This window comes from Pholis gunnellus, assembly GCF_910591455.1.
Source record: "Pholis gunnellus genome assembly, chromosome: 12".
In the NCBI taxonomy this organism is placed as follows: domain Eukaryota; kingdom Metazoa; phylum Chordata; class Actinopteri; order Perciformes; family Pholidae; genus Pholis; species Pholis gunnellus.
The window spans coordinates 19003128-19031044 of NC_136539.1; the positions used below are offsets into that span (position 1 = coordinate 19003128).

At 43.1% G+C, this 27917-nt stretch overlaps 1 protein-coding gene across 1 annotated transcript in view; it reads left to right on the forward strand.

The window, feature by feature from the left end:
* Positions 1-27917, forward strand: part of LOC306704205 (partitioning defective 3 homolog B-like) — a gene marked incomplete at both ends in the record, with an annotated part of 170855 nt that overhangs the window by 98752 nt on the left and 44186 nt on the right. Inside the window, 3 exons of the mRNA XM_079170456.1 lie at positions 6309-6413; positions 6729-7100; positions 23362-23482. Coding sequence (XP_079026582.1) covers positions 6309-6413; positions 6729-7100; positions 23362-23482 — 598 coding nt within the window. The remainder of the gene's footprint in view (positions 1-6308; positions 6414-6728; positions 7101-23361; positions 23483-27917) is intronic.

The window sequence follows — 27917 nt, forward strand, 5'->3', positions numbered from 1 at the left end:
TTACTGACCGTCGAATAAATGATGTCCTGACAAAAGAAAATGCATGAAGGTATTGTGCCCGAGCAGAACTTCAAACCCAAAGAGCGACATAATTGGAGAACGCAGCCTCCGTATGAAAACGTTTAAATGGGATAAGATAAAGCACAGGAAGTTAAGGTTACAATTAGAGCGCCGTCGTTTTCTTTGCGCTGTGATTCTCTTTCTTCACCTCTCGTTGACGCCTGTAATTACGCTCTCTGCTACATTTGCCTCTTTCCTGGTCATAATGTAGCACCTCTGTTAGAATTAGAGCGCCCCAGCGCCGGGATCATCAGCCCATCTCGACGATAGCGGTGCTTTTACTGGCCAGGCAAGGATTATTTAACATTATTTAACACTAGTTAGCAGTGTAACAATGTGGACATGTAGAAAAGGGACAAATAACAAATACATTTAACGAATAATTGCAAATTAAGGGGAAATAAGGTAAGATAATACCATTAAAAAATACAGTTCAGAAGACACTTCTAACTGACTATCTAGTCGGACTGGACCTAATGTATTATCTTTTTACATTCAAAGCTTGTTGTCTTACAATTTGTCATATTCATACAATTTGAGTAAGGTGATTCATCCGATGAAATAAGTTACTCTTTTATTCTTCATTTGAATGTGGCTTTATAATTCAAATGTCAACGTTATGGACCTTCAAAGCTTCAAACAGTCCGGGATGTCACAAAGTTGAAAAACCATATCTAGTATTTGATCTATTTTATAGCGCTTTCGATGAGCTAGCATTTCAGCTACGTAGCGACCAAACAATAGGGTTGGATTTGGGTGAAAGCAACGCAAAGCTCTTTGAAGCTCTTTAGGTAAAACCCTCTCTTTTGACCAGACGTTGCCCGTCATTGTTTCATAATTAGAGAGCACATGCATGAAAGGGGGGGGGGGGGGGGACCCACCAGCTGCCAATCAAACATCATGACAGAAAGTCATTGGAGTGTCACGGACTGATGTCATGCCTGCCAATCATCTGTGTGGGTTTGCAAGTGTGTCTGCGTGTGTTTGATTGAATTTGAATGTTTGCTTCCTTACAGTGTCTGTGTGTGTGTGTGTGTGTGTGTGTGTGTGTGTGTGTGTGTGTGTGCTTGTTATCGGAGCACATTTGTCAATCATCCATTCTCTCAGGGATCCTTTTGCCAATGGCAAAGGGAGGCGTGTCCGTGGAGTGGCAGAGGGACGGAGTGAGAGAGCAGAAGAATAGAGAGAATAGGTGAAGTGAGAGTCACAGATGTTTGCTCTCCTTTTCTGCTCGTTTGTCTGGAGCTTTTCTCCTCATGGACTATTCAGAAGTACAAGTGTGGAACAGCCCTCTTCTCACTCTGCATCACCATTCTAATTGGCATGTATGTATGTGTGTGTGTGTGTGTGTGTGTGTGTGTGTTGTCCTCACATCTAAAAAGTGTTTGGTGTAAGATAGAGATTATAATCAGTGTTGGTTATATTATGGGGTTCTGGAGCATTAAGCTGGTTGAGGAGGCTCAGACTCCTGCCGGGTGTAAAAATGTCTTCTCTCAATTAGGATTCCTCTTTTTTTTACCTTTCAACAAATGTTTCCTCTGCTTTCCTCCTTGGGTTGCCATCGGTAAACGTGGGTAGTTGCTGAAATGTACTTACCGGATGTACACTTCAGATGAAGCCATGTCTGCTTCTGTAAGACAAACGTTGTCATACCAAGTTGTAAAAGCTACAGTAGCTTTAGAAATAGTGATATGGGGGCGCTTTGATAAACCCACTCACCAGACCACAGCGAGGCGGAGGCACTGTGTAGACCAGTGTTTCCCAACCTGGGGTCCGCGCCCCCCTTAGAGATCAGCCTTCATGCTTTCTAGTCACTAGTCTTATAATAATACCGTTACTCAGCTTTTCTTTGAAACAACTGGAGGGGGGGCAGGGGGCGGCATGTGTAGCATGAGTGCATGATGGAATTAGCTAGCTAGCTAGCCCCTACATTTGTAAAATGTAACAACCTAACGCTTCATCCACACACTCTCGTCACAGCACGTATGCAGTTGCGTTGGAGTGACGGCAGTGTTAACACTAGGAAGGACTGTTACATTATACCTGCTGCTAGTTGCTCTGTTAAATTAAGCTGATATTTGAATAAATTCAAGTTCAGTTTAATCATCCTCGTATGTGCATGTTTCCTTCTTCAGTAATCACGTGAATGTGTTTTGTGGCTCAAATAAATGCACCATAAAAATACAAATTTAGAAGTAGTTGAATGTTTGTTTTATGTTTTTATATTTCTCCTACGGCGGCTTTAAGAAACCAGCGTATGTCTAATTAAACCTCCCTCGCATGCGAATGACCAGCCGAACACTTTCCATACAGATTGTGGTGTTAGGTCATGAATATTCCCGAGTCGTCATTCTGTTCCCTCTAATGACAGTAAAGAGGTCGTTTATTCCTGCTAACTGGCTGTTAATCAGCTGTTCTTGATATTCTATGATAATGTAAAGTGATAATATCGTAACTTGTAAATTAAAAAGATTGTTCTGGACGTCCAGACTACGTGTGCGATCGTGTGTTTTATGATGGTGCCTGTTTAACTTTACCCAGTTCTCTGCTTCCATATCACACATGCTTCCTCATTTTCCACATTTAAGTGAGGCTATAGAGGTGAGGCTATATATATATAATATATATATATATATATATATAGCCTCACCTCCAGCACCTCTCTGAGTTTGTAAATGTGCATCGTGGTGACACTTAGCTTGAGATTTATCTAATTACTACAGATGACATTTTAAAGGACATGACATGAAGAGGAAGTTGTTGACAGGCAGAAGTCAGAAAGGGAACACTTAAAGAAACAAACGGAACAGATTTATGTTTTTGCCTTCCGCTCAAAGATGCAGAGAGAAGAAAAAGGTCAAACATGAGTGTCTTGACATCATGAGACAAGCCGATTTACCTCCTATTTACTTCCATCTCCTTGTTCTCTATGCACATGCTTGCAGGTACAAAGAGAAACGCACTGGCATCCCTAGAACGTATAGCTTTCTATTTCTGTCACTTCCCTCACATGAAAAGGCCACATGCACACCCACGAACAGACACTTTCTACTTGTGTCTGTGGCTTCTGTATGTTTCTACCTATATCTAAGTGTGTATAGTCATTAAATTGTGTGTTTGTGTCCATGCACGTTGCCTCCCAGTATAGCCCGGTAAGAGCAAGAGGGCCTAGAGAGAGGAGGCAGGCCTAATTAAGCTGTAGGTGTCCATTATCTTCACACATCTTTACACTTCCCTGATACCTCCCTGGCTGCTCTTTTCCCTTCCATTTGCTGAAAAGATGTGTTTTCTAATTGGTCTTGTTCATCTTCACTGGTGAACCTGACCCTGTGGAGAAATACATGTTTTTGTACCCTATTTACTTTTCAAAATGTAGTACTTTTACCAAAACCCTCATATAAAATAACTATGAAATGTATTGCTATTGAGCAGAGTCGATCTCTGAGGTCAGTATGGAGGATGTAAAAGCAAATGGATGGATTAATAGTATTATTTTGTCTTATCTGTTGCCGTCCATCTGTAATATATTTTTTTCAGTTTACAGGTTTTGTGTATGGACTCTGTACATTACATCTATTATTGTTTGAATGTAGTTTATTCTATGCTGTGATTGACAGTGAGGAATGCGTTGACCAAACTGCTGAAACTCCGAGAGACGGTCAAAATAACGTTGCTGTCGTAGAATTAAACGTGTGGTGTCGGCCTGTGTTTTACTGTGCCACCAACCGGGGGCTGTACGGTCTGTGTGCGTTTTTAATCACATGTTTATTGGATTAAATCCAAAGCGGTAGAAACGAGAGAATGACTCTTAATTTCCTTTTGTTGGCTGAATTTGAGTTGCTACAGCTCCGCTACCCGGAGGTCTCATCCCGGCAAAGCAGTCTTCTGGTGTCAGGGCGGACGACAACAAAAATACCAGTCGTCACCTTTGATTTAATCAAATTAACAAAGTGAATTCAAAGTGATTGACAAGCCCTCAGGGTATCTCTACTTCTTCCTCCTCTCATGAGGACAGACTGGAGGCTGCAGTGACAAGTTGCATCACAAGACAGGACGGGCCGGAGCTAGCTGGTTAGCATGCTCATTTCAGCAGATACATCTGCAACACAAGACATAGATGTCTTTGACTTAACGTCAACACACGGTAACCTGTTTTAAATTAGTATTCCAGTCATATCTTCTACCTTGCACCGTTTAAAGCACTTTAAGCGTCATGTAAACAACCGGAAATCCAGCCGTATCCCACATTTATTTTTCATCTTTTAATTTTCCGTTTAAAGAGAAGAAGAAATGGGGATGATGGCATAGACGAGAGGAGGAGGAGGGGATGTTAGAGGTTAAGTGCTGTGAGAGAAGTGTTTGATACCGAGGGGCGCCATGCCAAACGAGGCGGCGGGATGAAGGGGTGACGGCGAGGTGTAAGCTATGGCTGGGAAGGAACAGAAACGAGGTTAATGTGAGAAAGAGAGGAGAGTTCTGCGGTAGAGGAGGAGGAAAAGGTAAAAAAAAAAGGAAGAGAGGTGAACGAGGGGTAAGTGAGGGGAAGAGAGAGAGTTGATGAAAGGGGTAAGCCTGTAACTCAGTGAGGTAGGAGTCATTAGAGCAAGGCTTGTCCCCTGTGAGGCAAACACACACTCACACTGTTAATGCACACACACACACCGTTATGGCCCTCCATTGAGCCCCCCCTCAATGGGCGGTGAAAAAGCTTCTTGACCCCCCCCCCCCCCCCCCCCCCCCGGTCCATGAAGTGATTACCTCAGCGTACATACTACGTTTTGTTTTTCTAGCAACGCAAAGACGTTCACCAGCTACAAAATAGTCACACATACAATCACACATCACCACGAATGGCCATTTGAATAATGCACAAGCAGGTTAAGTATAGTAATACTTCAAAAAACATCAGCAGCAGTGGGTAGCGGAAGTGTAGACCGAAGAATAATACATCAATAAATTCAGCAGATAAATAAAACATAAGGTGTGTTATAAGGTCATATGCATGTTGGAGGTATTAACTATTTAGCGGTTTTGACTGGCCCAGTTAAACATATCCATGCAGCTGCTGGCGTGTGAGGTTTAATGAGTGCTTTCTTTGAGCAGGCTGTACATGCTTATGACATTTTTAGCCTCTGAATGGCTCTTAACAACTAAATATCGATCGGTCATTCCTCAGCAATAAAGTTGAATTAAACAATGTTCTTGGTTTTAAGAAGAAAAAAAAATAAATACAATGTAATTCATCATTTACTGTGAATCGTTTTCTCATTCAAACCATGTATCTCCATACACTCAAGTGGTAATACTGCGTCAATGTGTTGCTCTCTTTGCCTCATAGACGCTCACATTATTCATTCACGTTCAGTTAGGACGTTTTAACAATCACGTGTGTGTGTATTTGTGTGTCTGCGTGAGCCACGGCCCTCTCCAGGCAACGGCTTGTGCCGTGTCCAGTCGCCCTGAGTGTTGCTGCTGATGCTGACCACACACAAACTGTATTGACTGGTGTGGTTTGAGTATTGATGTGCGGCCATCTTCTAATTTAGATTAGGTTGTTTCGAGTAGCAATAGCTTTGCATCCTGCTTCTAACTCATTTATTGAACTACTCACACTCTCTGTATTACAACCACAGAAAAATACATGAAGACTTGTATGTTGTCAATCTACATTTGATTGTCCAACTACCTGCTGTTTACCTATTTTTGATATGTGTTTTAAGTGATTTGTATGATAAAATGCTCTATCTCAAGGAAGAGAAAGCAACTAGAAGAGACATGGACGCCCACGTTTTTAGAGCATTTCAATGTAAATGTGACTTCACGATAGCGTCGGCTGCAGGGCAGCGTAGCAAAAGCTTAGCGGCAGCAGCAGCAGAGCAGAATGGTTGTGTTCAACTATGACAGCTGCTCACCGAGCTCGATAAGCTGATGAGCTGCAGCGTGATCCACCTTTACACCTTCGCTTCATGCTATGTGTTTGTGTCTGTGAGTAGGAGGACGGAGAGGAGTCACAGGCTGCTACTCGCACTGAATAACGTGTGTGTGTGTTCATGTCACTGTGTCTGCATGTGCCCTCTTGTGACGTCAGCCATGCGTGTTTGTTGTAAGAACATAAGAACGGTGTTAATGTCGTGTTTGGTCCTCATCTGCTGTTGAAATCCCCGCACAGAGTTGTTATACCGTAATGTTCTTTCTCTACATGACTCTCTCTTACTCATTGTGTCTGATGCCCGTCTCTGTCTGTCCAGATTTGGGAAGAAGAAAGAAAAGGAGGCGAAAGCAGCTCTGCAGCGACAGAAGTCGGACATTATGAGTGATCATGAGTTCGAGAGGATGAAAGACGAGAGGGAAAGGTGGGGACCGATGATGATGATGATGGTTTTTGCTTTAAATTTGCTGACATACGGACTCAAATAATGTGTGACATCGAGGGGAATTTGGTACCCATCTTCTGTTTTCCTTCTCCATTTCAGATGATTGTTCACTTATTATTCTCATGGAACACATTAATGCCATTCCTTTCTTTTTATTGTTCATCCTTCTCTCCGTTCTCGTCATTTCTCGAGCTCTACGCAATAATGGTTTGCTTCCGTGTGGTTCGTTAAAGATATTTCTTTGTGGTAGCCCTTGTTGTAACTCATTAATTGGCTCTCCATCTGTCCCGTCAGGATCGAGGCAGGGCACCCCGAGCTGAGAGAGCACCTGCTCAGAGACCAGCAGGGCGGCGTGGCGGCGTATCCAGATGTCGAAGATGACGACACGGACCCCAACTATGCCCAAATACAATCCTTCAGGGGCCGAGATATGGGTCCAATGCCGCAGCCACCGTCTCAGTCGCCGCCCTACAGCGCAGTTCAGCACGGCCATGTGGGCACCCCTTCCCCCCAAGGCCCCTCTGCCTTTCCGGGGCATGGGAATCAGGGTAACGACCCTGGAGCCATCCCTGATGATGACCCCCTTGACAGGCTGTACGCCAAAGTCAACAAACCGAGAGGAGCTGGACCCGCATCGCCTCCTGTTCCTGCTACCGCCAATGACGGGTAAGACCCCGTGACCTTCTCAGGATGTGCTCATAACGGTCTGAGAAAAGCTCCCGCTTGAGGGTGGTACTTGGAGTTTTTCATCAGGGTAAAAAGGTCCAATAGTTTGACATGAGTGGCAGAATTAGTGCAATTCCATCAATTCTTCAGTCTTAAATTCAATTTGTAAACAAACCCAGGCCCCCCTTCCTGATAGGTGGACTGATAGCTCCCAGGTCCCCCCCCCGTTCCTCTTTTCATCCCTCTTCACAACATTATCTTGCTGATGCTTCATATTTCTCCCTCTCCTTTTCCCTCCTGTCTAAATCTGGCTTATCTGCCACGGGCCAGTTTGTGTGTGTGTGTGTGTGTGTGTGTGTGTGTGTGTGTGTGTGTGTGTATGTGTGTGTGTGTGTGTGTGTGTGTTTGTTTGAGAACACACAAAGCGATAGAGACAGACAGACAGACAAAAAGGAGAGTTTGAATTGTTTTTGCTTGCTTTGAGCTTCAGTGTGAGTGCTTGAGTACCCGCATACCCACTGACATACATATAGTGTGTGTGTAGGTGTGTGTGTGTGTTGTGTTTATCCCAAAAAAATCACTGCAGGGTTCAGTGTGTTCCTCTCAGCTCCGCTATCCTTGCTCCTTACCTTTTATTATGTCAGTCACAGCTCATGTACTCCTGAATATATCTACCAGTGCAGATATCCACTCACACACACACACACACACACACACACACACACACACACACACCTTCATTTCTGTACGTGTCTTCATACGAGGAAGTAACCCTGTCTGATGGACAGTTTCATGCTTCATAGAAATGTTTTCCGACACTGTATTTCTCACATATTGTCTCCTCTCTGCATAAATCGTGCTTCGTTATGAAAAGTCGAGCCGTATTTGACCTTAGTTTGTAGGGTACACTTCATGCACAACAGGATGGGATCCAGCAGAGTTCAGCTTTAGCCAATCCAAGACACTGATGTAAACACAGCGTCAACATATACTAAGGTCAAGGGTCAATGCTACTTAAACAGTGTGCCATCTACATCATTTGTCTATAGTCTACTATGAAATTATCAGTATGTGGTATGAAGTTGCGAAATGATACATTTTGAAGCAATTATTCTCCTCAACTGCAGGTTTTCATGCACAGCCCATGAATTCTGCTCTCCTTTAAATTAGATTGTGTAAGTACACATAGTTTGCTTTGGCTCCAATGATGCAATGCATGATTATATGTGCAGCTAAATATGTTAATCATAGTAGTCAGTTTAAAATATGTAATATTTAAGCATCACATTGTTTCTATACATTTGTGATATGGTATGTCAGCGTTTCAGTTTCCACTTCAGTCACTTTATTTAACTGATAATAATCAACTAGACGCATAAGTAAGTCCCATGGATCCAGGCTGTGCTTTTGTGGCTACTTAGTTTAATTCATCCAATATTTATTTACTTAGTTCCTTCCTTAAAAGAAGTAAAACGAGTCTAAGAACGTCTTGATTTTTTTTGGGAAACCTATATCCACAGCCACAGCAGTCCTGGCAGATAGTAGTGCTATTCATTTATCATCACTTCCTGAAACCCGATGATGCAGACAGAAGCAAGTCCAAGTATCGGCTGACAGTAATCGATGGTGCCCACAAAAAAAAAGCAGGCAGTTGTGTCAGCGGTGTGTGTGTGTGTGTGTGACTCTGTGTTGGTGTGCGTCGAGGGAGGACAGAGCCGCGGCATGCATGTGGGAGACGGAGATAAACAAAATCGCTAAGGACTCCATTCCATCAGCACCTCAGCAAATGAACCACACCGATTTATACACACACACACACACACACGGTCGGGTTTTTATGACTTTTGGGGACATTGCATTGACTTCATTTCCTGGAGACTTACCCTAACCATAACCGCTGGAACCCTAACTCTAAACTTAAACCTAGTCTTCACCCTTAAATGTATTGATTCATGCATTTTGTCCCCGTTAGGAAGGCCCCCAACAATGTGACTGTGTAAACAGGCATTGAGCTCGCAAATGTACAAAGTTGTGTGTGCACGTACCGCTGTGTGAGTGCAAACAGAGTATTAGATGGAGATAGATGGCCATCTGTTAGAAAGCACATCATGGGTGTTGTGAATGGCTCAGAAAGCCCGACTATGAAAGAGGAACTGCCTCGTCCTTGATAATGTTGGATACTGATGATCATTTAAGGGCTGAAACAACACCGTCAGCTGGAATCAGACGGCCCTCTCTGACTTACACCCTCCTCTGGAAACTGTGAGTGCTGCTCGATGACCAAATACACAAATAACCGGCTGAGTCGGCGGAAATGAAAACAACTTTTAGTCCGTCTTGATTAGAAAATAGAGATCAGCTGGAATGTTCGGTGAACGGGATGTAATACTTCATAATGCAATTTGGCAGTTGCTACTTTCACCTTGTTGGCTTCTTTGAAAAAAAATATCGTTGCATCAACAAGTTGATGTCTTTTTAATGGGAGCCATCATTTCAAGTAACAAAAGTCATATATATATAGTCATATATACAACTGTTTTGTTTAATTTGTGCTACCTGTATTGATTTCTGGTCATCGTCTGTTGTTACCACACAGCAGAGCACTGTGCTATTTCATGTTGCCTTTGCTTACCCATGCAGTCTGCTCTGTAACCACTGCTGCACCTCCACTAATTTAAAAAGCCCCCATAGTGATTTTACTCTGGAGCTGGGTCTGGGCCAAGCACTAAAACAGCTCATAAATGCTATTCTTTCATATCTATCTCTGGGATACACGTGTAGCAAAAAGCACATTACCAATCAATAGGCACTCAGTAGTTGCCCCTAATGCTTAAATTTGTCAAAAGCTTTGACAAACTCCAAAGTAGAGGTGCAGCAGGCCTCTGAAATAACAATGAGGTTTTCCTTTGTTCCCCAATTTCTCCACTGAATGATTCAAATGAACGACACGGTCGCGCCCATTTTTCTGCAACAGCGTCGTCGTCTCTGCAGGAGTTCAGACGTCACCGCATCATATGTGCTGTTTCCATATAAGTCACTTAATGTTCCCACAGCACACATTCATGTGCCTGGCTGCATGTGTGCTTCTTCGTGTATGTGTGTGTGTGTGAGTGTAAAGAGGTTTATTTTTTTTGTTATCGGCTGTTTGCTTTAAACAGCACTATTATGGAGGGACAGTTATTTAACCACATAGCATTGTAATATATCACACTGTCTGCTTCTCAACCAGCCCAGCACCTTTAATTCTAAAGGGCATCGCCTGCTCCATTCCTTATGCATGGAAGAGTTTAATGCAGACTCATTTAATGAACCCATTACACACACACACACACACACACACACACACACACACACACACATTTGGGTAAGGATTACACTTACACAGAGGCATGAATGTGTGTCTCACACAGGCCAAATATAATCCACTCTTATCTAAATGCTTCTTCCTGCCTCTTTCCACAAAAGTATTTCATGTTATCATCCTGTTCATAAGACTGTTCATAAGTCTCATTTCAATAATTCTACGTGTGAACAACGGGCCTCCACATTTGCAGGTTGTTCTTATTTGACAGAATGCTCATGTATACAGCTGAGTGACATCACCTTCACTGTGTGATCCACCTTTTGACATTTCAAAATAAGCGCTGACACAGCAAGCTGGATGCGACAGTAAGTTGTCTCTCCTATATTTACCGCCGCTCAGCACCTAGCCGGGCTCACGTTGGGTGGCGAGAGAGAAAAACAAAGATGCATTTTCATGTTTAGTCAGCATAGCGTGGACGTACGGTCGTTCTCCTCCACGTCGGTACACGGATGGACAGAGGGGCTCACAGAGGGAAGCTAGTAGCTGTGGGAATCCGGCTGCGAGAAGAGAAAAAGGACGCCGGCTAAGGAGCTCTTTTTCAAGATTTTCAAGTGGAGAGCAGGACTCTTTTGCCCACTCTGTGCGTACACACGCATGCACGTGTATATACACACAAACACACACACACTATCTCTCTCTCTCCCAAGAAACCATTTCTTCTTGCGCACCCGCACGCTTAGGTGCATGCACAGCAGTGAGTAGTTAGGATGTCAAACACTCGCGCGCACACAGAGTCCATTTTCTGAAGTGACCACCCAAGCCTTTGGGATAAGTGCTGCCCCCCACCCCCCCACCCTCGCCCAATCACCACCACCACCTAACCCTTCCAAGTGCCCCCTCGCAGGTTACCATAACAACCACGACCACTGGCACTCCACCAATTAGAAAACAATCAGTCTGGAGAGAGCGGAGTGGAGTGAGCTTGAGAAAGAGAGAGGTGCTGCGGCGCAGGAGTGAAAGATAAACGGAGAGCGAACGGCGTCGAGAGAGCAACGTAAAGGAAAGTAGAGAGTGGGGTGAGAAAGCTTATATGTGTGCCAATTATTGTATAGTTCACTACAAACTATACACACAACTCACCTTTTACATGTTAGACACAAATAGATAAAGACCATCGTCAATATGAGAACAGCCCTCATTCCATTGTTAATACCAAATTAAGCTGAATAAACATCTGCCCCCCCCCCCCCTTCTTAGTGTCACTCTATTTGTGTTTATTTTCGGGTTTGCTTGACTAAAGAGGATAAACATGTTGGAAGAGGTTTTGCCATCGTCTCGCCATCTGCCACTGCGAGAAACTTTTGTTTGTGCTGGAAGAGTAGAAGAGATGGGCTTCTCCTGCTGTACAGCAGGCTTCCTGTGCGATAGATGGACCATTACTGGAGCTGTGACGCAGTGCAAGTTGTAGAGCAGAGGCCGCATTCTACATGGATACTTCCGATTGTTTGAAGCGGAGTTGTATGAGGTGTACACGACACGGGGGGGAAAGCAGTGCACTAGTGTGGACGAGGGGCAGCAGGGAAATGTATTTTATACACCTCAAAGAAAGGCCCACCTAAAAAAATCAATATTATTTCAATGATTTTTTTTTGGGTGGGCCTTTCTTTTAGGTTGCTAAAATATGTTTCGGTGCTGCCCCGGTCCACAGTCCCTGTCTGTTTCTCATAACTTGGGGCGTGCCGACCGCCATCTACTACACTGATGGATGAGCGCCTCATACAAACCCCTCCTCTAATTATCCGAACCGTCCCTTTAAGCCTGTATATATTGCTCTCGTCCTATTTCACAGACTACATGAAAGGAAGCGGCGGCACGCGCTCCCAAAATGTGCATTAAGGTTCAGCATCGTGGAGTCGAGACGCAGAGAGACTCAGAGGGAGCTCGTACAGGAGAGAAAGATGAGCTTTTAGCATTGCTTGGCTGCTCACTGGAGAGGCTTTCTTTCCTCCATGCTAATTAATCAGATATTCTTTCAGCTCAATGAGTGCCTCACAAACAGTAATACATACTCACTGTCTTCATCCTGCACACTTCACACACACACACACACACACACACACACTGTGGAGGGAGCTTTTAGTGGCTGCCAGGTTGGTCTGTGCGGGTGCCGTTTTCCACATCACTTTATTCTTGTAGGTAATTAGTTTTGGTGGGGAGGGGGCTGTGTGTGTGTGTGTGTGTGTGTGTGTGTGTTAGGGGTTGTATCTTTGCTATCTTTTTGTAGTTTCATTTGAGCGGCTGTGGGTCAAAGGTTTAGCGATATAACTTTCTTAACTTCACTAACTAGTTTTACTTGTAGAAACTTTCCCACACATGTGTTTGGCAGATCTGCAATACAACCTTATGGTTCTTCTTTTTTTTTTTTTAAATACCTATTTTGTCATTTATAAATGGAGGCTTTATATGTGAAAAAAAAATTGCATTGTTATTGAAACTCTGTGGAAAGAAATGTGGAATTTCAGCTTATTTAACTACTGAAAGAAGCAAGCAGATTCAAGTACCATGGCGGATATGAGAGAGACGTTTGGAGTGTTGTGGAACTAAAGGGAGCTAAAACGGAGGGTTAAGTGGGATTAGGAATAAAGGGGAAGGGGAGTTGAAGAAAGAAAACGGGGAAGGGGTGAAACAGAAGAGAGGTATGGAGAAGAAAGAGCCAGAACGAGTGTTTGGGGCTAAAGGAACAAATTAGCAGGAGGGACTGTTGAAAATGGGGGATTTCTTTCTAAAAGCAGGAGGAGAGGGATACAGAGTAGGGAACGAGGAGGATAAAGGTTAGAGGAAATAGGGGAAACGGACAAAAGAACAGAATGAAAAGAGAAGAGGAGCGAGCTGTAGAGATTTGGGAGAAAATGGTTGAGGGTCAGTGCATGTTTAGAGCTTAAAAAAAAAAAAAAAATGTAAGAGAGAATAGAGGCTCTACATTCTGTGGGTTGAAAGGACACATGAGTGGACCCGAGTAATTGCAGGAATGAGGAAAGAGGATCAACTAGTGAAGGAAAAAGGAGAGGAAGCGAGGGATTGAGAGGGAAGGAGACACCAAGTAGATGTTTTAGGATAATTCAACAGATGAGAACGGGGAACGAGGAATAAAAGGGGAAATTAGAAGGAGAAAAGAAAGGGAAACTGAACTGAGACGCTGGGAGTGAAGAATGTGTAGAGGACTCAATGAGAGGAATGAGAAGAGGGGGGTGAGGGGGGTGGGGGGGGGGGGGGGGTGATGAAGAGCAAACGAGAATAGGCCCAGAGTGCGTGTTTCGCGGACTCAAAGCCCATGATTCAGCCTGGCTAATAAGAGAAAGCTCTCAAGAGGCACTTGTCCGCTCCATCCTTTCCTCCCCTCCTTACTCCCTTTCCTTGAATATACCCGTTCTGTGCCCCCCCCCCCCCCGGTGCACTCTCCCTCCTCTCATTTATGATTTCCGCCTCTCGTATTTGCCAAGTACTTCTCAATGAAAAGTAAATTCCATGCAAAGGACATCCGCCCGCGATGGAGCACGAACGCGGTAAAAGGACACACGGGCACGTACACTCCGGCTCTTAAAAGGACACACACACACACACACACACACACACACACACACACACACACACACACACAAAAGATGGACACATTCATGGTTTCAAAACACAAGAGGTCAAATCTTTCATGTTATTTCCATCTCTATAGATATTTGTTGTTCCTTTTACTCATTTATATTTGACCTGTGTTCATATAGTATTAAAAAAGTGCATTTGATTGGATTTGAAGTAGTGGTAACCTGTAGCTAGTTTATATATTGTGTGTGTCAGATTATATGTGGATGAGACCTTTATGAATCATACACAGTGCGTTACTGGCGGTAGTTGCTCAGTCCGTGGTGGACTTGGCTTGGGAACCGGAGGGTTCCAGGTTCAAGTTCCCGTCTGGACCAAGTATGGATCGCGGACTGGTAGCTGCAGAGGTATGAGTGTGCCTGCAGGGCGCTTCAAAGACTGCTCCGTGGGGGGCCGTACTGTGGCTGCTCCGGTGCTATGACCTCTCTGAAAGATGCATTTGTGTGGGAAGAGATACATTTCCGCTGCCTTGTGTTGATTGACGCAATACGCATCTTAATCGACTTGTTTCTATGCTCTTTCATGTGTGAGTGGATGCTTTTTTGTGCAATAATTATTTAACAGACAGCCAATACAAAATACATATTCATACCATTTAACCCTGAAGACTCATGTGACGACGACTCAGCTGAATCTTGTTGAGAAAGGGTTAGTTGTTATGCTTGAGGTTGGGTTCAATTATTCTGGTTAAGATGAAGGAGGTGGCTGGTTTTGCTTTATTAAATCTATTAAATCATATATTAAATATAATAAAACTACCGTGGTTGAGTGGCCGGCAAATATTTGGATAACCAGCAAAAAAAACTAAAAATGACGGCGAGTATGGAAGAGATGAGGTCATGTGAAGTAAAGGTCAGCGAGAGCGACTTATCAAACCTTCTGCAGTAATTGGGAGAGATTCTAAGTGAAGCTACAGTGAAGTGTAAAGTGGCCTGTAACACTTTCAGCAATGGGGACAAAAGTATGACATGGAAGAAAAGTCAGGATTCGGATTGTATCACGGGTCTGATCAGCAGAAGAAAAGGAGCAAATATAACTTTTAGAGATCCCTAACTCTTCCCTTTCTGGTTCATTTTGGTTATAACAGCTGGTTACAAGGCTCCAGACTATGTTTTGTTGCAACCGTCACAAAAAGAATTTAAACTTTATCCTTTTACTTTATCCTTTTACTTTGTTATAGTCATCTGTAGTGTTTTTGTTTTTTTCTAGAAACACATCATTTAAATGATTAGGAAACAAATGATTGTATTTCATTGATTAAAACAAGTCTTGTCATTAATATTTTTAATGATGTATGATAAGCTGCTTAGAGCTATTGTTAGGAAGTTAAACAGGTCATTATTCCCTCTCTATAATATTTAATGATGTTGTTGTGAAAACATCTCCTTCAATCAACTGGATTAATACTCACTTCAACTGAACAGAGCCTGAACAGCTCATAATGGAACTGAACCGAACCTTTGTCCGCTAGCCGTTAGCGGTGCTGCTAACGTTACACAGATTGGTTGTTTACACAGTAACACTGTCAGGGATCGCCGAACAGAAAGCATAAATGCTGATTTGCATATTTTCACTGGATATTGGCGGATAATGAACGTGAATAAAAGTTGAATTCACTCTGTGATAGTTAAACCATGTCATTCACGTGCGTGCCAAACCACGAGGGGGATCAGTACATATCGACAATCATCCGTTACACCACTAATTGATAATATATCAATATTGTGATGTCCGATTAGATATCGTCGTACATTTTGAATATCGTAATCAGGCTTGCGTGCTGTCTAGGTGTTAAAGGCCACACTAAAGCGGTGTAATTATCTGAAGTTACCAAACTGCTCCATAGCTGTGATGACAAACAATTAGAATCCCATCCGAAAATCTTTTTATGGATTGTTTTAAAGGCAGTGAAATTAAATACAACATATGACAGTTACATATAACGCTGAACTATGAATCTAAACCCACAGGACAGCCGTTAACCCCTCGTGTCAGGTATAAATCCAGCTTTAAAGAGATGCCATCCACAGCTATTGTGGTTGGCAGAGGCATCAGGCAAATTGGCCTCCAGCCACACACACACACACACACACACACACGCACACACACAAATGGCTGTTAAAGTCAAAGGGGAATGTTGAGCCAGACAGCCTGCCTACATGATTTTATGCCAGACCGTTTACCACCTGTAGCGCTGCTTCTCTCTCTTTCTGTCACACACACACACACACACACACACACACACACACACACACACACACACACACACAGAGGGCTTGTCTAAATAATGTTATGCCAGACAATTTTCAATCTCTACAATACGCACACGCGCACTGATTATCACGAGGATTGGATGCCAGCCTCCTCTGCCACTGTGAGTGTCTCTCTCTTGCACACGGCAGCATTTAGACAGCCAGTCTGATTGATGTCATGGCAGTCGATAGAGCACTAATTACTCCCCGTGCTTTGACGCCGCCGCGTAAAGAGAGGTGTCATATCCTGTCAGCTGCATTTTAAAAACACGTGTCACTTCCTGTTAGCTCGGAGATGAAAAGAGAGCAACAGAGCAACCTGACAGCACATACGCTCCACATACACAACCGCACCGTGTTACTTTTTTCTCCCTCTCTCCCTCTCTCTCTCTCTCTCGCCGTACTTGCCCCTTTCTTTCTCTTCCCGCCGACCCACCTGTCAACATTGGTGATCTTTTGTTGTCAGACTTCATTAACGGAGACGTCGGCTAATTAGAGCCCAGCGCGGGCTTGGGAGATTAGGAGGAAGACGGCGATGAGGAGCGAGACGAGGCAGAGGCGACGGAGATGGGCAGACGATGAAGAGATTAAGATGGAGTGGGAGGGAAGGGATGACGGCAGAGAAGATTACCTGCATAAATTGAGGAGGGTAGAACGAGGCGAGAGAGTGGGCAAAAAGGATGAATGGAGAAATTAAGAAATAGATGTTGGAGTAAGAGTGACGGGAACTGTGAATATCTGCACTGAACGAGTCGCAGTAAGGAGAAAAACGCCTGAGGCAAATCTAATGCATCCTGGAAATGTCAAACATGACCGAACGTATAATATAAAGAAGACTCACACCCGTGTCAACACATGACGGACAATAACTCGCATTGATTAAGTTGTTTTTGTTACTCGCGACTAATCCTGTATTGACGTGTGTGTGTGTGTGTGTCAGTCAAGTGAAACACAGATACAAGATACAGGCAAGAGAGAGACGCAGCGTCATTGACCTGTTGTTGATGTAGCTGATCCTCGTCAGACACAGCTGATAACGATCCTCTGCTCCACGACTGCACTCGGGGGGGGGGGGGGGGAGAACACACGTTTGTGGGCGGTGTGCAAAGAAGCAAAGACAACGACTCCCTCTTGTCACTATCAGTCAACTACGTTGGCTCTGTTGTGTTCCCTCACAGTTATCGAGCGCTTGTCCCGTCACTGCCAGGAGAGGACACCAGCCTAAAAATAGTGCAATCATCAGCATTATCAGACTGCTCGTTTGGGAGTTCAAATAGTTCAAACGCTGACTGTTATATAGTTGTATATAATTGAATTAAGGGATTAGGTGTAATCTAAATTAGTTCGTAGTATTTGTTAAAAAGGTTTCCCGGTTCCTGCCTTATTACACATCTCACGGGGAGTCTATGTCCATTTACTGTTGCCTTGGAAAGGGCAAGACGGTCATCTATAACGTTGACATTTGTAAAGCAGCAGTTATTGTTTGCTGCATTGATTAGCATCAGCAGGATGCAAAAGCACAAATTCCCTCTTTTCCATTTATATACAGCGTGTACCGTCTCTTAAGCTTTTTTAGAATCAATTGCAGTTTATGTTTTCAAGCTTTTTATTGATTTTTCCAAATGGCTATCATGACTTTGTGTTTGTGCTAATGAAAGGAAATCCTACTTTACTACTTCACTCTTTCTTTCAGAAGGTCAAGAGCTCTGCCAGCGGTTAGCTTTTTTTTATTATCATCCTTCTCTTGTCTTTGTTCCTTCCAAGAATGCAACACTGACTCTCAGTCTCTCACATGGTAATATTGGAAAAGTACAGTTTTACTCCCTCTGATACTGAATCTTAGCCCTCTATCCATCCAAGAGATGTCAATAGAACCTCACTAGTTTCTTGTTTTCCTAGACACATGCTAACACACTCTCACATACACAACATTTGCAGACATGTGATAAATCAGACTGAGCTGAGGGTGTGAACGACATATTCCCCCGGTGCCACATCTAAGAGGAGACCATACATCACCTGTATGTGCGTGAGCTTGTGCGTGTGTGTTGCTGCTTGTGTGGCAGATTGCACCAGGGCCATTTTGTGTCAGATTTATGGAACCTTTTAGCTCAAAGTCATCCGTTAGAGAGCACTAAAAAAGCGTGCGTGACCTGTCCTTTCTCCCCTTCTTTGTCTCACCCTTTGTCTTTTGTCTCCATCTCTTTAACCGTCCCTGTCGTTCTTCGATACGTCCCGTATCATATTTCTTTCTGCTGTAAGGAAAACATCAATAGATCTCCAGGTAGGTTTTCCTTTAGATAGCAGCACGGGTGTTGGTAATGGATTTACCACCACTACATGTATATTTACATTATTGATGTGGTTATTAAGTCTAGCTTAAAGTGAACCCGCTGATAATGCCTTTTCAAAGTATTTACATTTAATGTGGGCATTGGAGTGTAAATAAATAAAGCATCTTTCAAAGTATTTAAACGTATGCACAGTCTGTGCAGGATTTGACTGATTTCGTATCACGTCATTAATATTAATGTTAAACACACATGACCTATGATCACACGTCTCACTTTTTTCCTGGCTTCAGCAGTGGAGTCTCGCGTTTAGATTGCTTGTGACAAAGATCCCAAAACTGATTAAAAGCGAACCAGAAAGCAGGTTTTAAAGCTTTTACTTCAAGAAAGTGCACCTTTCTTAACCCGGCTAGTAAATATTTACAGGCTTTAATGACAAGGACACTTTCCTTTGCTGTGGACATTGATATATTTCAGAGCATATCTCTCCATGTTATTAATGGAACAGAAGTCTTAATTATTAATAGCAGCATTATTAACAGCTCTGCCGGGTTTCTGATTCTGATTTTAAACATTTATAGAATTATTATTGGTGTGGCAGAGCTAGAGCAGGAGATTGATCTTCCTGTGTGTGTGTGTGTCTGTGTGTGTGTGTGTGTGTGTGTGTGTGTGTGTGTGAGAGAGAGAGAGAGAGAGAGAGAGAGAGAGAGAGAGAGAGAGAGAGAGAGAGAGAGAGAGAGAGAGGAGTAGACTGAAGCTCAGGCCTATGCTTTTATTTTGAAATATGCAAGCTTTATACACAACGTATTATTTTGGGCCTTAACATAATACTCAAATATTCCAGAATGAATGCCATAGTTATTCCTGATGAGAGATTTAAGTAGTAAAGTAGAAAGAGAGCATTTCAGTTGCAAACATGTTTTTGGTATTGAGTCATAATGTAATCACGCACAGAACAATGCTATTAGGCTATTACCATATAGGAGCCAGCTCTATTGGTGCTTAATGACCACGAGGTAGTTAAAAAGTGAAGTCATACAAGTCTGCTTTTTTATGGCTTACTTGTTTCTCCAATCAATAGCCTCCTGCGTCTGTGGTCATGGAACTATTTGCATAAATGTGTGTGTATGTTTTTGTGAGTGTTGTGTTATGTCTTTTTTTATCACATTTATTTATTCTTGAGCCCGCCCTCTTACTTTTATGCCGGGTCATAAATCGTATGAAGTGCCCTGCGTGTGTGTAGATGTGTGTAGGTGTGTGTGTGTGTGTGTAGTTGTGTGAGAGAGATTTGTGCGCATGCTTTCTGTGGACAGAAAATGAATGTTGTGTACATTTTATCACCCTATTCTCCCGGGTCCTCTGTCAATAATATGAGGGGTGTGTAGGTGTGTGTGTGTGTGTGTACTTAAAAGTATGTATGTGTGTGTGAGGTGTGACACAAGTCATTCCTACTGTGATGCATAAACATGAAACAGAACAGCCAAAAAGGAGAGAGTAAAGCAAAGCAAAGGAATACAGGAATAGAATGCAGTGATGGAGAACATTTCACCAACGTCTCTTTAAATCCTCTCGTGTCTTTCCACTGACTTTATATGTTTCTCCCCTTTAACGCTCTCCCTAATCTCCAATCCATCCAAAGTGTGGAGTGGCACTAATAGAAGAGAAAGGGAAGCCACTCACGACTCGAACACTTGGAACAGAAAACACATAAAAACGCAGACAAACAGGAGTGTTGAGAGACGTCCAGTGTAATGAGGATTTCCACTTCATTCTGCATGCAAAGCATGTTGTTGAGAAGTCCGTATTTGGTTGAATACTTCTTTCCTTGAGAACATGCAATCAGAAAAGGGGGGGGGGGGGGGGGGGTCAGAAGGTGAGGGCAAGAGGAAAGGGAAGGAGAGGGATATGAATTGATTTCCTATGAATGTGAGTGTTTATTTCCGTCTATGTGATACACTTGTGTTGAGCTGCCAGCGTGCCTAAGGTGTTTCTCTGCCTTCCTCATTGACATGGATTTACTTGATAACATGTCTAAATACAGCAGCAAGCTCAGAGGCTCTGTAGTGCGAACCAGCATGAGCGTCAATTCCACATTGTTAATGGCAGCACCTTACAGCTTCACTCCTTCCATGTTTTATCTTTCACACACAAAGCCCAACTTCAATTCATTTTAGCAACAAAATAGCTTCCAATGGCGTCCGGTGACAGAAATACTCACTCAGTGGTCCGGTTTACGACTCCAATGCATAGTCACGCTTACACTGGCTGTCTGCGGGCTGGCATCGGCGACATCAACTAAAACTGCTGACACTCACTGCAGCAGAGTGATCCCATTTATTTTGGCATCGTGCGGGCAATTTGAGCAAAGGCTCCGCCGGTCCGTGTTTTCTCTCAGCAGCTCGGGTTCTGGAGGCTCCCCGCAGTCCAGATCCTCCTCCCTGCAGCTGCAGCCTCCATCTCCATCCCCCTTTGGCCTTATGCTCCACCTCAAATACATCAACCTTAATATCCTTTTCAACCAGAACACTGTAAACGTAGCTCGTTTGCAATACAAGCGAAGAGAACAAGGAAGTTCTGTTTTTGAGTGGCATCTAGATCCAAGCTGAAAAAGCCCGTCTTTCTTCCTTGCCTCCAACTACGTCTCTTGTCACATCAAATGATGGAGCCGGATGCAGGAAGGACAACTAACTCAGCTCTCTTGGTGAACATAGCACACACTGAAGACGTTCACCATCACCGCTGATCGGACGTCCACGTGAAAGGTGGTGAAATTAGCCTTTAGCGCCAAAGGTGATAGGAGAATCAAGTGGTTTAGTGTTAGCATGTGATTTCACTCTGCTCCAAATCTACTCTGTGCACAGTGGGTGTTGTGTGTTGCTGCTGACACGGCTCTCTTACTCCTATAGGCTGGAATATGGAGCACAGATACACCCAGATGTGACCACACACAGATTGAGTCTAGATTGTGTGTTATTCTAATGCACTCCTCTGCACACTATATACTGAAGATAACGTCTCTCGGTCTATAATATTACCCCCATTCCTCCAGTGAATTTCAAATGGAAGAAAGAGAGAGAATAGACAGATAGTGCACAATACCTTCAGTCATAAATACTGTCACAAGTCAACATAAACGCGTAAAAAAAAAAAAAAGATTTGCATATTTAAAACACTTTCTGTTCAACCAGTTTAGCAGAAAGTAGCACACCAAAGTCGGTGGATAAAGGTGGGACCAAAGTCATGTTTTCCTGTTCTGTGAGGGGGAGAACACATGCAAAAGACAGGATTTGTGATGTGAGACGAGGTGTTATGTGTTTCCAGCGCTGCAGCTATTCTAGTCGTTCACACACCTCTCTGGGTTTATGTTTTCAAAGAGATGAAGGGGAACGAAGGGTCGAGAGCAAAGTAAGAGAATGGATGAAAAAAAAAGAGATGGGGATAGAGAATTATAAACCTGTGCTTCTGAAAAGAGTTTACGTTTTGAAATGCAAGATTTACTGTTTAAAGAAATGTTGATTTTCAACTTCAAGTTAATGTTATCAAAGATGTAGCTCTATGTAAATTAGTTTTGTTGATGAGGTTTTTGCATTTTCTATGAATCAATTATCTTCAATTGTTGCGGGCTGTTTCAGCAGCCTTTTCTGTGATAGTTATTATTGTAGTAAAAAAAAAAAGAAGAAGAATTGAAAACAGCCACTTCTCTCTGCTTGCTAATCTGCTAGCAGCGTGAATGTGCCGCATTATTGTCTAGCATGTCGTCTTTCTGCCCAAAGTGTGAAAAAGAGTCACGCTAGCCTAGAGTAAGGGTTAGACGGGAAGAAAGTGTGTTGCTATTCCTCTGACTTTCCATAAATCTCCTGATGGTGCATCAATACATTTCCCCTCCTTCCATCAACTTGGTTCATGAAGTTGCCCACTGCAGTTGTAATGTTGAGTATGTGTATGATGCGACTTTCCATATTTCCATTATGTGTGGGTGTGTGTGTGTGCGGATACGTGACCCTGGGGTCAGTGCTGATACGCTGTAGTTCTTCCTCCGTTGACAGAGAGAAAGAATATTCATGTGATTGATATTTTTGTTTTTCTTTCCTTTTGCAAGAGAAAAAAAAGCATAAAAGATGGAAAAACAGATATAGATGAAGGCAGTCAGAATGATCAAGAGCTTGTGTGTGTGTGTGTGTGTGTGTGTGTGTGTGTGTGTGTGTGTGTGTGTGTGTGTGTGTGTGTGTGTGTGTGTGTGTGTGTGTGTGTGTGTGTGTGTGTGTGTGTGTGTGGTGCCCGTATGCGTGCACACAGGAGAGTCTGTCTACTTTCTATCACTGCAGTCAAACCTCTGCAGGCAGATGTGGGTACAATCACTGCCTTCTACCGGCTGTCTGATCATCAGGACAGCTGGTTGGTTTGCCGATTTCAGTTTAATCTTTTCTAAAAAGTGTTTTTATAATATAATGATTCAGTAATTCAGAATATGACGCTGCTTTTTCTAAACTTTAGCAGTGTAGATAAAGTCATCAACCAATCACGTTGTGCAGAACAGCTTGAGTTATTATACATTTATGAAACAACAACACGAAGGCTTCATAGTCTTTATTACTCCAGATCCACTCCTTCCATTCTAACCTTTCACAATAAAAGCTCCAGACATATAATTTTCATGGGTGGGGTTTTTTCACATTTTTGTGCCCCCCCCCGCTGTGTAAAGACCTTTAGAGGTGTACAAGGTGAATTAACCCAGTTGTGTTTGTGCTTGTGTGTGGCAGTGTGGACAGGATCCAGCAGCTACGAAGAGAATACCAGCAGGCGAGGAGAGAAGGAGTGGTGGTGCCGCCGTATGAAGAACTCGACCCGCGACGCAGAGGACATGAAAACGAAGCACCGAGGGTGAGGAGCTCAGACACACGCGTGCTCATGTTAGTTTCCACACATGAGAAAGCAAGTCCACAGACGGAAACGGCCTCCTAATCTCTTAATCCATCTGTCCTTCCATTTGTTCAACCTTTCATCAGTCTGTCCATCATCGGGGGGGTTTATGTGCACTGAGCATGTGTGAGTTTTCTTTTTCCCCAGTTCTTATCAGAGTGATCGCTGCTTTTATTGCGTTTGTTTCTGGATCAAGTCCCTGTAGCTCTCAGTCGCCGCTCCGACGTGAATGTCTCCTGTAGGCATCGAGCTGATGCCGGTGATACACGTACAAAGGAGATAAGTAGAGGTTTTAATCTTCTTGTCATCGTGCAGGTAGTGGTTTTCAAATCACAGAACCCTAATCAGAGCTCAGACTGGATGAGTCATGCTGGAAGAAGCTCAAAAAAACGTCCGCAATAACAGGTGCATTAATAATGTGCGAACGAGAAATCACCGCCCACACTCGTACCAGGTGTCAGCCGGCAGTGACTTTGTTAGCAGTCTGTTGCTAAGCAAATGTAGGTTCTACTCGTACAAATATGTTTCTGCGTATCACAATTTATTTTTGGCATATTTCTCTGTCGGTCAGAGACTCACAATATGTTCCTTCTTCCTTGCTGCCAATGTTTTCTTTGCCCTTGTTTCCTTTTTTCAGTCAGTGCTACGTAGCTAACACACTTGAGGGTATGTTTCTTTAACCCTTCAAGTCCAGGCTCTACATGTTTCATAGGTCACAATGTTAATAGAGCAGGTGGATAGCGAAACCGTATTGCAGGTTTTTTTAAGGCTCTGCCTTTTTGCACCACTGTTGACTGTTTCAGACATTGTTTACTTCTACAAAACCTCAGAAGGGTAGAAGAGCTCTCTGAAACTCAGAGTTGACATCATGGAAATGTCGAGTATTAATTTATGCTTATTGTTAGTGAACATTAAATCTCTTTAGGTATACACAGTAGTGGCTACTTGTTTGGATAAAGAACAACTTCATGTTTTTTCCCTTTCAGAAACCTTTCAGTGAATACATTTGAATCGCTCCTCTCTCAGGGACGCGGTAAAGGTATCATTGGGTAAAGTTTGTCTTTTCAGAACACACACGACGGTCAACAAACTGTATTACTGTGAAGCCCGGTGCCTCCTGACTCTCACCTTGCCTCTTCTTGTTACGCTGACATTTAAGCTTCCGATGGCTCTTTAAGGAGAAAATAAAACCACCCCGAGCAAACCAAAATGAGTCTCCCCGATGGAGCTAAACTTAATCTGCTATGACAAATGGACAGGTTTATTGCAGCACATCCCAGTTTAACCACTGCACCGTGATCCTCAGTCATCCTCAGAAGCTGCACTCCTCTGAACCAGGATACCGTTAAACCTCATCAGGAAATGCTAAATAGAAAGTAAGATCTGCTGAGGCATGTCATTGCGGGGCATAAAGGCCCTAAAGGACGAGGCTTGGTCACCCGTGGTCTCGAGCCTTGACTGTGGAACAGCTTTAAAGGCGTTACTGGAGAATCTCAGGTTTAACAGTTCAGTAATGTTGCCAGGTGCCCCGGCCATATAAAGAGGCTACAACAGGGTTAATGTGATGTGGTTTTAGTGAAAGGGCTTCCAGCACGTCGGTTTACCCAGCATGATTAAAACAGGAGAGAAAAAGCATTAATGAAGATGTAATGAAATGAAGACCTGTATAACAGGGATGTCAGCGGTATAGAGATGTGTATCGAGAATCATGAAATTGGTATCAACTACTAAATTCCTGGGTTGTGGTACCTTTGAGTTGTGACATGGCAACTTAGGTTAAAATATTACATTGAAATTAAACATTTTCTGCCACTTTGGCAGTGAAGGCAGCCAGAGAATCAGTCAGCAACCTTTTCTTTTGAATCAATCAAACAATTAAATCAGGTAAAGCTGATTTTTCGAACATTCTCGGGTTCTAGCAACTCAATGTGTCACGTGATAGGAAATATATATATCATTGTGTTTCCATGATATTGTGATGGATATGCTTCACTATTTCCTGACGTTTTATAGACCAAACAATAAACCAAGACATCTATTGGCAGATTAATTGATAGCAAAAAGACTCGTAAGTTGCAGCCCCATTTATTTTACATTCATCCTGCTCTGAAGTGCTTCTAAGTAACAAAATACTGCAATCAACATTGGATGATTCAGATGTAGAGCCTTTGTCATTGTATCCACACAGAGCGTTTATACAAAGTTATACCTCCACCACTTTAATTTCAATCTTGAAGTCATTTGGTTTGTGACCAGCCGGGGGCAATCTCCTTTCCCCCTGCGATCGATAGCCACACATTACACCGCTCTCTGCCTCCAAATGAGAAAACTTTGTTGTTGTTTATAAAGCTGAGAGGGGAAAGCAATTAGCATGCTTCAGAGGTGGAAATTAAGTTTGAAGTTGGAGAGTTGGAGGAAAAAAAAAAATCAAAAGGAAAAACAGACCAGTAGCAGTTGCCACAGTGCATAACAAGCCCCTCTCATTAAGGATGATGCATTTATTAATTAAAGCAGAGGTGATTATTTACCTGACTGGCTTTCTGTGGGAAGGAGCGGGAGAAGTAATGGTTATGGAAGTGAGCCGACAGCAAACTTATTCAATTTCACTTTTATTGGTTTGTTTGTTTCTCCTTGAGACGTTTTTATTTTTTTGTTTAGGATTGGCTGAATGACTATGAAAAGTAAAAGCAATGGGAGCTTAAGTGTAGAGAGAGAGCGAGCGAGAGCGAGCGGGACAAAACAGAGGGAGAGTACCTCATGCAATGCTGCCACAGTATCGTGTCTTTTCCCCCCGTAGCTCCATTACCATCTCATTGATTCATGGTTATGGGTTAGCTGTCTCTGCTAGCAAAATCATGTTTGCCTAAAAACAATTATCAAACAACAGAAACCACACCACAAGTTTGTCTCCGAGCGGGTGCATTGTGAGGCTTGTGGGTGGGCGTGTGCATTTAGGAAGACAACAACAGACTTTCTCCCCAAGGAGAGGGGAACTAAATCAACAGGGCGCCTACAGTGAGGGTCTGGAAGCCAATTGTTGCAGTGGGCGTGTGTGACACAGCCTTTATTATCAGATTAAATTAATGGGAAAGCTTTTATCTTATTTCATCCTGTACTTTGGGCTTAAATATGTGCGTTCATTTACATGTAGTCATTGCTAATGGCATCGTGTGGCGGGAAGCCTCTGATTGAGAATATACTGAGGTAGTGCTGCTGGCTGCTGACTTTTATTTTGATTTAACCCATACACTTGTGTTTATCCTGCGAAGGGTTTGCTGGGCCTGCACTCATGTGTCCACCTTTACTCTTCATTCTACAAAGATGCCTGGAGGCTTTTCAGCACCGCCACAGTTTGGCGGAGTAGCCACAGGAGCAGATGGAGACAAAGTGCTTTTGACGTCTTAGAGACGTTCACTTTCGCATCTCACAGTAAGTGTGGGGATGTGAACTTTACTTTCTGCTATCTTTAGAGCGCTAATTATTTTGTATGTAGGCTGAGGGCACGGCTGTCTTACACAGGTCAGGGATCTCCGGGAAAGCATGGGAGGTGATGTGATATTCTCCTGTTCTTTTAGTCGTACTGTATTTATTTCTTCTGTTGGGCTGCTTGTTGTTTGGCAGATGATAATCAGCAAACACATTTGTATAGGCAACCATAAGATTACAGTCCTCTAAAATAGAAAATCAAATATTCCCAGCCACTGACCTTCCGGCTCAATGTAACATAATAATGTAACTTCATGTGTGGTCACTGTACGTTCACTTAGCACAGTGTTAATGAAACAGTTGCAAGCTGCTGGTTGTATTCGTCTCTGTTACAGTAACCTGTGTTGTTGGAGAAGAGTGTGCAACTGTCTGTCCATAGAGACAAAGGCTTGGACAGCATTAGATACTTATCTCTCTAAAATGTTCCCTTTTCATGGTGAACCTGTCAGTAGTTGAGCACATTCCTGAGTTAGAAGAGCCTTTTAGCCGCCCGAGTCCCACTCAACACCACACCCACAAGTATTAGACAAAAAGAACAAATGTGTCCGCTCTTTAGGCGGATGAAAGTGTTTTATTTCAATTCCAACCAATAGGAGTCAAAGTTAAGACAAGACAATGATACATGTGTTTATCCGTCTCTATAATACACACCCTTATCTTCATCTTCCTGTCCATGTCCTCCGTCTAATTCCTGTTATTTAAAAAATGGCTCATGCTTACTGCTCGAAAACTGAAAATGTTGGTGGTGTCAGCTGTCAGACGGTAAAGCTGGTGTTTGAATGTCTTCTATATTCTTGCCTGTGAGTCAAATAGATTTTAGATTTTTGTCAAAAATATTTTTTTAGCTAAACTGATTTTTTTTAGCCAGAAGAAGTTATTTCCCTGCACACTTTCTCTAAAGTTATTACTG